This window comes from Petaurus breviceps, unplaced genomic scaffold (assembly GCF_028583685.1).
Source record: "Petaurus breviceps papuanus isolate PSGF00001 unplaced genomic scaffold, PetGlider_PUasm1.0 567, whole genome shotgun sequence".
Taxonomy (NCBI): Eukaryota; Metazoa; Chordata; class Mammalia; order Diprotodontia; family Petauridae; genus Petaurus; species Petaurus breviceps.
This window is the reverse complement of record NW_027186383.1, coordinates 5,342,584-5,352,520: the sequence shown is the minus strand read 5'-3', so window position 1 is coordinate 5,352,520 and position 9,937 is coordinate 5,342,584. Positions and strand designations below refer to the sequence as shown.

Here is a 9,937-nt window from a genome sequence, read left to right as displayed (position 1 = left end):
AGAGACAGAGAGACAGAGACAGAGACAGAGAGAGACAGAGAGAGAGAAACAGAGAGAGAGAGACAGAGAGAGAGACAGAGAGACAGAGAGAGAGACAGAGAGAGAGAAACAGAGAGAGAGAGACAGAGAGAGAGACAGAGAGAGACAAAGAGAGACAGAGAGAGACAGAGAGGAGGGGAGGAGGGAGGGAGGGAGGGAAGAGAGAGAGAGAGAGAGAGAGAGAGAGAGAGAGAGAGAGAGAGAGAGAGAGAGAGAGAGAGAGAGGAGAGAGGAGGGGAGGAGGGAGGGAGGAAGGGAGAGAGAGGAGAAAGAGAGGGAGAGGGAGGGAGAGCGAGACAGAGACAGAGAGAGAGAGAGAGGAGAGAGGAGGGGAGGAGGGAGGGAGGGAGGGAGGGAGGGAAGAGAGGAGAGGGGAAGTATTCATCACTGGTTACTTGCTGTATCCTCCACTGCCCTTGGAGTGACCCACAGTTTAAATTCCAGTGAGAGAGTGGTAATCCATGAATGGCAGAGGAAGCAAAATTTGTAAAAGTAAGTGTGGGCTATTTTGAGAATACACAATTAATAACTGAGGTCCACCAGCTTTGTATTTATGTTATATATTATTATGAATAGGGAAGAGTGACTATTTGTTCAGGGAACTCCCAGGTGAGGAAATTCCCTCCACTCACATATCAATTCCTTTTTTGTAACTTAGAGTCTTAGAGAGTTGCCTAGATAAACTCAATGTCAAATTACTTGCCCAGGGTCACCCATCCAATATCTGTAAGAGGTATAACTCAGGTGTACCTGGTTTCAAAGCTATTTCTCTGTACACTCAACCATGATAGATATTATTATATTATTGTCAAAATAGTATGACTACCAGTCTGAATAACAAGATGACATAGGGTGAATGAAAAAAAAACATTTATGTTCAATACCCTGTGCTAGGTGCTCAGAGAATACAACGAGGGTCCAGACAGAACTCCTGCCCTCAGTGATCTTTCAGTCAGTGGATTAGGCCAGACATAAAAATAACTGACAATTAGAATATGAAAGGAGCAGAAGGGACCAAGGGCCATAAGAGAAAGGAGCTGCATTGAAGACATTTTCTGGAATTCACCTCAGAATACCTTCAGATCTGAGGTCTCATAATGGCAAGGAATAAAAAAAAAATAGATGAAGCTATTGTTGATGATTTTTAAAGCTGCATCACTTTGAGCAAGTCATTCAAGACACTAGACTTCAGTTTCCTTCACCTAGAAATTTGGTTTAATATGACTCGAAGAATTCAAAGACAGAGAAGTAACCAAGAGCCATCAGTGGTTCTGAATCAGGACCAGAAATTACATGGAACCATAGGAAACCATGAGATTGCTTTGGGCCCATATTCAGTGATGTCTCCCTTGCCCCTCCATACACAAATATCCCACCAAGACACTTGGAACAAGATTAGACCCTCCCCACACCAGCATAGCACTCAAAGGTTTGCAGATGACTGTCCTTTTTTAAAATTATTTTTAAATTTTTCCCTAATTACATGTAAAACAATTTTAGCATTCTTTTTTTAAATTTTGGTTCCCAATTCTCTCTCTCCCTCCCTTCCCTACCTCCCCCCCACACACACACACACTCTATTGAGAAATCAAGCAATTAGATATAGGTTGTACATGGAACACTGTCCTGGAAACAAACAGGTTCTCATCATTTTACAGATGAGGAAGCTGAGACTCACAGAGGTGAATCCTAGGGAATATCTAAGGCAGGATTCGAACACAGGTCTCATGACTGAAGCCCAGCCCTCTCTCTATTAGGTGATGCTACATCCCTTCCCCCCACCTCAGTATCTGTATCCTATGGGTTGCTAACCCAGGTACAATAATTCATCTTTAGAAATATACTTTTATTTTCATTTATTTATTTGGGTTGAAAGTTTGGAAATAGCAGAGTTTAAATACTTGTATTTTGTTTGTAATAGCAAGGTTCTGGCTCTGGAGTAAGAAGATGTGGGTTCAAATTCTGCCTCTGATATTTCCCACCTCTATGACTCGGAGCGAGTGATTTACCCTATCTTGAATCATCTCCCGTTTCTGTACTCCCCTTCCAGCTTGGAATTCATGATCCTGTGATCACAGAGATGTCTGCTAGTCTTAGAGTTCTCTGGTGTTACTCACAAACCCCACAATCTGCAGGGGAAACTAGTTTGAGACAAGCTTTGGGCAGTGAATCTGTGTGAGTGGAATGGGGCCCATGTCCTGAGATAATGGACTGGGAAGCAAATCCAGCTGAATAAGTACTGGTTTGTGCAGTAAAATCCCAAACATGCCCTTGTGACCTCCGCAGGTTCTCAGACAGTACATGAGAAGGCACCTCTGGTGAAGACATTGCTGTTGGTGGGGCCCTCCGGCGTGGGGAAGAAGATGCTGGTCCATGCCATCTGCACCGAGACCGGAGCCAACCTCTTTAATCTGTCTTCAACCAACATTGCTGGGAAGTATCCTGGGAAGACTGGCCTCCAAATGATGGTCCACATGGTCATGAAGGTATGTACCCAAGGAGAGTCACACAGAATGCCGCCATTTTCCTCATCAAGGTCCCAAGCAAAGGGTTTTACTTTCTTTCTGCTAGATTCCCGGTGGCATGGGGATGCACATTGCCCTTAAATTTCCTCACTCTATCCTTCCAAGAACCATATGACTAATGGAGTGACCTGGGACTTATTACTATGTGCCAATCACAGTGCTAATGACAGGGATACAGGTAGAAAACTGAAGTGTCCTCTGTTCTCCAGAAGCTCACATTCTAACGAGGAGAGACAACATAAAACAGAGGGTTTGTGGTCAAGTTCATGAAAGACCAAGAGCCCAGCTAGAATCTAGGCAGTGAAAGGACCTTGGGGAGTGACTGCAGGTTGGGCGGTTCCCCCCAGGAGGATGATGAGTTCAGGGGTTAGAGTGGAATGAGGCTTGGGATGTTTCCAACACAAGAGGGGGCCATTGCCTGGAACATGTGGACGGGATGTTTTCTGAAATAGAGAAAGAGCGTGGTTCAGTGGCTGGAGAAGCTGGCCTTGGGGCCAGAGAGGTGGGTCCACCTCTTGTCTCTGACCTGTACTAGCTACATGTCTCTAGTCTGATCATAGAGCCTCTTACTACCAGACTATAACTTGAGATTCTAAGAGTTCATATTTATATGGCAACTTAAGGTTTGCAAAGTGCTTTACATATAGCATTGTCTCAGTGAGGTAGGCACCATTATTACCCACACTTTACAGATGAGGGCACTGAGGCTGAGAGAGGATAAATCATTGGACCAGGGTCACACAGTCAGTGAATGTCTGAGGCAGAATTCAGATTCCAGACTTCCAGTGTCAAATCCATTGCCTTCTACATCCCACTAATGGCCTCTGTGGGCCCCTCCCTGACCTTGGAGGGGGCAGCAGAGTGCCCCTTGGCCCCTGTTCCCACTTCAGCACCTCTTTTCCTAGGACAGTTAGGAGTCATTTGCCTCCTCGGGGTGCGGGCAGGAGAAGGATTAGGAGAAGAGGGCTCCCTGGACAGAGCGCTGCCTCCTATGGGTTGTTAGCCAGTAGCAGGACAAAAGCCAACACTCTGGGTTTAATTGCTGGTCTGTTAAAGCCTCCAGCTTCAGAATCCCTCGGATCTGGTTAAGCCCAGACAGGCATCTCCCTCCATCCCCAGGCCTCCCTAAGGGCAGCTGGTGGGCACAGGGCTCCTGCCCACTGACCTGCCTGTCTTTGAGAGCCAGCCTCCTAGCAAGTCACCTCACTACCCACTCCCCCCACAGCATTCTCACCAGCAAAGCACCTGATTCGAAGAACGAAAGAGCCCTCTGCCGGCCACTGGAGCAAACTGCCTGGAACCACTTCCCACACCATTTCAATTGGCCTCAAAGTACCTAATTCACATGGGGGGCTTTTGAGCGACAAGTCATCTGCTGGTGCTCTGAGAACGATGGACATGAGCCCCAGTGGAGGCTGGGCATCCCACATCCTTTGGTGGAAGGGAGTGGAGGGGAGGCCTAGCATCGATGGGAGGGCTGTAAACTGGGCAGTCTGTGTGGACAGGCCCCTGTCTAGGTCTACTTGAGAGAAACAGAAAAGTCCACCAAGCCTCAGAGAGATAGCATGAGAAGGAGCTGGATCTCAAGCAGAAGATCTGAGTTCAAGTCCAAAAAGTCAGGGAAGGAATGTGATGTCTTGTCCTCTGGCTCCAGAGCAAGTGTCCTTCCTTTGTACCGTGGCACCCCTCCTAATCTGGGCCTCAGTTTCCTTATCTGTTGGACTATACGCCCACTCCCAGCTCTAAATCTGATCCAATGAAAAGAAAGGAGACTTCCTATCAAATCTCGGGGTCCAAAGGGTCATACCACCTGTGCAGGCCTGGAAGAGACCCTAGAGGCTACTGACTGCAGCCTCCTAACTTTGCAGGTGAGGAAATTGAGGCCCAGAGACATGAAGTCACTTTCTCAGCATCACACAGCTCATGTCTGAAGCAGAATTTGAACCCAAGCCTTTCTAACTCCAAGTCCAGCACTCCATCCTTTGAGCCAGATTACCTCTCAGATTCTCTAGAAATCAGTGATGTGTAAGCAAAAGGCCTTATTCTGGTACCAGGAGTTCAGCAGGCAGAGGAAAGATGGACCCTAGTGTGAGGCTTATGCATGTGAGGCAGATGCCCTGTGTATGACTAATAAACCTGTTATTGGTGTGCGGAATCCATGGGCAGGGTAGGGTGGGGACCATGGCTCTGCAAGGGCCAGGTCTTCATTCTGTCAAAAACTAGTTCTTAAATACCACCTGCTGGCAGAGAATGTAGTTGTACCAAGCGAGGCACATGGGATGCAAAGATAATTAAGACATGGTCCCTGCCCATCCTGAAGGAACTTCCTTCTTTTCTTTTTTCTTTCCTTATCTCCTTCCTTCCTTCCTTCCTTTCTTCTCTTCCTTCTTTTTCTTCCTTCCTCCCTCCTTCCTTCTTTCCTTCTTGCTTCCTTCTTTCCTTCCTTCCTTTTTCCTTTCTTCCTTTCCTTTCCTTTCCTTCCTTCCTTCCTTCCTTCCTTCCTTCCTTCCTTCCTTCCTCCCTTCCTTCCTTCCTTTCTTTCTGTAGCATGGAGGGAGAGTGCTTAGAATCTTACAGCCCACTAAGCAAGGTTCCCATATTAGACAGATAAATACAGTATGAATCAGAATGAGTGACTGGATGAGACTGTGGAAAGGGTGCCTGCCTCAATGTCTGGAATGTCTGGCTTCAAGTCCTTTCTCCAACCCATCCCAGTCATATGACCCGGTCACATCAAGTCACTCCCAGTGCCCCAAGGCAGCTCTGTGATCAGTCTCTCGCTGACAGAAATGAAGCTGCCTGTTTTCTGAAGGCAAGGAGCTCATATTTTACAGAAGAAGACACCATGTACGTGTACCAGCAGGTGGAGGATAAAGACAGTGTCAATAGCAGATATATATGATGTAATAAGGGAAGGAAGATACTGCCATCCCGATCCCAGATAGGGATAAGAGAAGAGTCAGAGACCAGGACAGAGACAGCCAGAGACAGGGTGGTGAGATGGGAGAGAAGATAAAGTCATACAACTTGCCCGAAGATGGTCCAATGAGCACAGGGGCCCAAGAGCCCATGAGGAGTAAATGGAGTGAAAGCCTTTGGGTGTCCCACATACAGGGCTTGAATCGGAGCCCACTTCTCTGGCCTGGCTCACCGCAGACCTTGCTCCAGACATCCTAGAGGCAATGGGAATCCCCGAAGAGTTCTGAGGAGGGACATGACCAGGTCCAGTCTATACTGTGGCAGCATTGGAGAAGTCAGAGCCTGGGGCCCAGGAGAACAATCAGGAGCCTATTGCAGTGATCCAGGCAAGAGCTGATGAGGAACTGAACGGGTCTAGGGGCCCCGTGATAAAGGAGGAGGAGCAGGTCGCAAGTTGTGGTGAAGGAGGTGACAGCTCTTGGAAGCTAATTGGATCTGACTCTTGAGAGCAGGGGAAAACTGAAGGGTGTTGTCGGATGTTGAAGTCAAAGACATGACCCCTTGACTCCAGATCTGTGATACCACAAGGGCCTCCTTCCTTGTGATATCCTTGCTGGCAAAATGGAAATAAAGTCAGGATGACAGATGGTCAAGAGGATTTGAAACTTGTCAAACTGTCAACAAACATTTATTGAGTACCTACTATGTGCTGAGCACTGGGGACATAAAGAGAGGCAACAGTCCCTGCCTTCAAGGGGCTTACAATCTAATGGAAACTAAACAAACGACCAAAGCCATAGTGATCATTAGTGATGATCTATGTCAAACTGGAAAGAAAGCCCGGGGGTTCTGTTAAATGTCCCTATCAATGACATTGGGGAAGTCATCGATTGTTAGCTTACCATTTCAGGATACTGAGGTCCAAAACATGATCAACTTTAATAAATAAAAAGATCTAGCCTTGGGTTCCAAATATCAATTGCGGAAGGACACCAGAGGAGGGACACCTTGTTGAATCTTACAACTCCCCCATGGCCACCCAGATCCAATATCTGCTGGTCTCGTCCTGCTCAGAGCTAGCTGGAAGAAAGAAGTAAAGAATTCCAAGCTATGCCTCTGCTCCCATGCCCAGCTGATACGAAACACACCCGGCTTTCATTAAAGTCACTGTGAACAGCTAATCTTGTAGACAAGAGAGAAGCCGGGCTCGGAAAGAGTCTGTTTTGTGCAGTTGGTAGTTAATGTATGACTCTTTGGGATCCATCCAACCCTTGCATGAAAGGAAAGCAAATGTGAATCCCAGATTCAGTTGTTATTACAATGAATTTCCTTCCCCCTTTGGAGAAAGAAGCTGGTGCCAATTTTTTTTCAACAGCAAGACAACTGAAAAGGCCTCTTTTAAGAGGGTCATAAATTTAGAGCCAAAAGGAACATTGGAGGCCACCTAGTCCAATCCCCTCATTTGACAGAAAAAGAAACTGAGGCCTGGGGAAGTACAGAGACATCTGTCCACTGAGGTCATGAGTGGCCCAGGCAGGATTCGAATGTGGGCCCTCTGGTTCCACACATGAAATCAAGGAGATTTGTATTCAAATGCCACTTTATTTGAGTTCTCAAATCCTGCCTCAGCAAGCCTTTCCCCAACCCTGGGTCTCAGTGTCCTTATCTGCAAAGTGAGAGGGTCAGAATTGCTGGCCCCTAAGGTCCCTTCTTGTGCTAAATCTCTGGTCCTGTGGGCCTGTGACTCCAAATCTCATGATCTTTCTATAGCTCCAAGCTTTCTGCAGAAGCTTTGGTCAGTCAAAGAATGGTCCTTCATGGGCCTTGTCTTGGGAAGGAGCAATTTAAGCATTTCTGCCTATTGAGAGATGGCTTCTTAGGATTCCCCCAGCAGAGATCAAGGGCCTAGAGAAGCTGATAGGAAAGATGGTCAGGAAAAGACCCCAAGAGACCTGCAGACCCTGGAACTATCTTGTTTCCTATTGTCCTCTTAGAGGACAGAGCCTTCAGCCTGTGTGTCCCCGGCATGGTAGTGGGGGCAGGGATCTAACAAACCAAACAAACAAAGATTCTCCAGGAAACAAAGCCCTTCAGCCCAGGGGATGCCTGAGGAGGGGTCACGCCTGGGCTTTTTCCCATTCAAGTCCTGGGGAGTTGGCAATCCCCACCAGCAAGTGGCCCTGCCACTAGCTCAGCCTGCCTGAGACTGGGACCAGGGAAGGAACTGTCCACTCCAAGAGAGTCTTTCCCAGGGCCCAGCAAAGAAGGGAAATGAGAATTCATCCCCAAAATAACCAGTGACCGGAGCTAGTCAGCATCAGCACACAATGGGCAAGCAACAAAAACAAAAATACTGTAAGAGCTCATGAAACTGGGTCTGGAGCTCAGCCCCAGTGAGACCCCTTTCCCTCCCCCATTTCTAGGCCATCCTCAGAAACTTTGGAAGAGGCAAAAAAGAAAGTAAATCACAAAGAAAGAAATGCCCTGAGCTCTCACCCGGTCTGGACTGAGAGAACACAGGGGCCAGACATGGACTATCGGTAGCCCGCCCCATGGATGGGGGAGGCACAGGGCAGGAGTGCAGTGGATCTGGAGCAGGAAAGAGCGTCACCTAGCAGCTGGCTGAGCAGTCAAGGGAACAAGCCCAGGGAGACTGTGGGACATAGGAATACAGGTGACAGGGGTGGCCAAGTGGCACAGCCCTGGAGTCAGGAGGACCTGAGTTCAAATCTGGCCTCAGATACCTAACACAAAAAAACTAGCTATTTGACCTTGGGCAAGTCACTTAACCCCAATTGCCTCTCCAAAAAGCAAAAAAAAAAAAAAAAAAAGGAATGCAGGTGACAAGGAGCAAGCGTGGGGAACTACATGCCATAATGGACGTGGTTGCACCTCGGGCACCAAGAGGGCCCAACTCTGCTGCTTCCTGCCTGTGTGTTGTTGGACACGTCATCATCCCTGGGCCTCAGTTTCCTCATCTGTAAAATGAGGCAGGTGGATAGGGTGTAAGCTGCTCCCCCTTCCCAGGCCTCATTTTCCAACAAGGGGGCAAAAGATCCGCCCAGTTCCAAAAGCAAGACATCAAATATTCATTCAATTAAATTAATTCAACCAAAACATTCTTCCAAATGTCCTCCTAATACAGAATTGGCTGCCTTCCTCCTCTGGGAACACGATATTCCTCATCATGCCCTTCTAGTTCTAACAAGTGGCCATCTTTCAAAGTAATAAACATCCTATTCATATTTAATTTATACCTTTATTTTAAATTGAAGAAAATGGGGACAAGGTGAAGTGATTTGTCACCAATATCCTTGTTCTGGGATGAGTCTTGGCTCTCAAATTGGAAGGCCTGGGTTCAAATCTAAGCTGCCACTTACTGCCTTGACCTTTGCCAAGACACTGATCCTCCCTGGGCCTCTCTTTCCTCATCAGTAAAGCTTTACCTCTAGGAGCTGATGGCCTCATTCCTGAATCCTAATCCTCAAACAACCTGGGATTGTGCAAAAACATTCATCTTTCCTCCAGGAGTTAAATAATAAGACAAATGTCCCCTTTCCCTGCCCCTATTCATTGGAAAAACATTTTCTGTATTAAGAATGGGAAAAGGTCTGTATTTGGAGCCAGAAGACCTGGCTCTCCTCTTTATCAGCTGTTTAATGTTTGGTAAATCTCTCCCCTGAGCCCGACCCTCAGAATGAAGGTGTTGGACCAAGCCCTGCCCAGCTCAACTCTAAGTCCGATGATATCACGTCTATATGGACTTAGCAAAAGCACGTTGGGGACAGCTTAAAGTTGTTGCCATTTAGATTGGGTTCAGGGCCTTTTTTTAAGCTAATGAACTAAACTCAGGTCCTTACACAGTCCCAGGGCTGACCATCATGCCAAAAATAAGCTCCTAGCATGGGCCAAAATAAAGCAACATAATCCAGGGACCAAGCATTCAATGGAGCATGTCTCCAGACAGAGTGAGGTCTCCTCCATCCCCCACCTCGCTCTCCCCCAGCCACACCACCCATTGGACTGGGGTTGATCATGGTCTCTCCATACACTCCTGGGTGGTCGGGCTGGGTGAGTGTCCAGCTGGCACATCCCACCTGCACAGTATCTACACCATGTTATGGCCAGTGAAGATCTGTTCCTTTCTCCTTCTCAGCCCCCACTTGTCTCCTGCACACAGAACACAGCAAGGGAGCCAAGTGCGAGCCCCACACACAGAGGCTTTGCTCACCACCTCCAGGGAGGCACCGCCTTTGGGCACTCAAGCTTAAGCTTCCTATTTGTTTCCGGAGAAGCCCCCTGAAAAATGATATCTTGGTCCCTGCTGCGCTTGATTACATCTGATGAGGGAGACTGCAGTGGAGATGGTGTGTTTGCCACAGTTCCACACAAAACCCCAAGTCGCTGGAAAAAGAGTGTGTGTGTGTGTGTGTGTGTGTGTGTGTGTGTGTGTG

The 9,937-nt window shown here is 47.6% G+C and overlaps 1 protein-coding gene across 1 annotated transcript in view; it reads left to right on the top strand.

Moving 5' to 3' along the window:
• Positions 1-9,937, top strand: part of IQCA1 (IQ motif containing with AAA domain 1) — a 247,156-nt gene that overhangs the window by 202,238 nt on the left and 34,981 nt on the right. Inside the window, exon 15 of the mRNA XM_069103144.1 lies at positions 2,326-2,525. Within this exon, the coding sequence (XP_068959245.1) occupies positions 2,326-2,525 (200 nt within the window). The remainder of the gene's footprint in view (positions 1-2,325; positions 2,526-9,937) is intronic.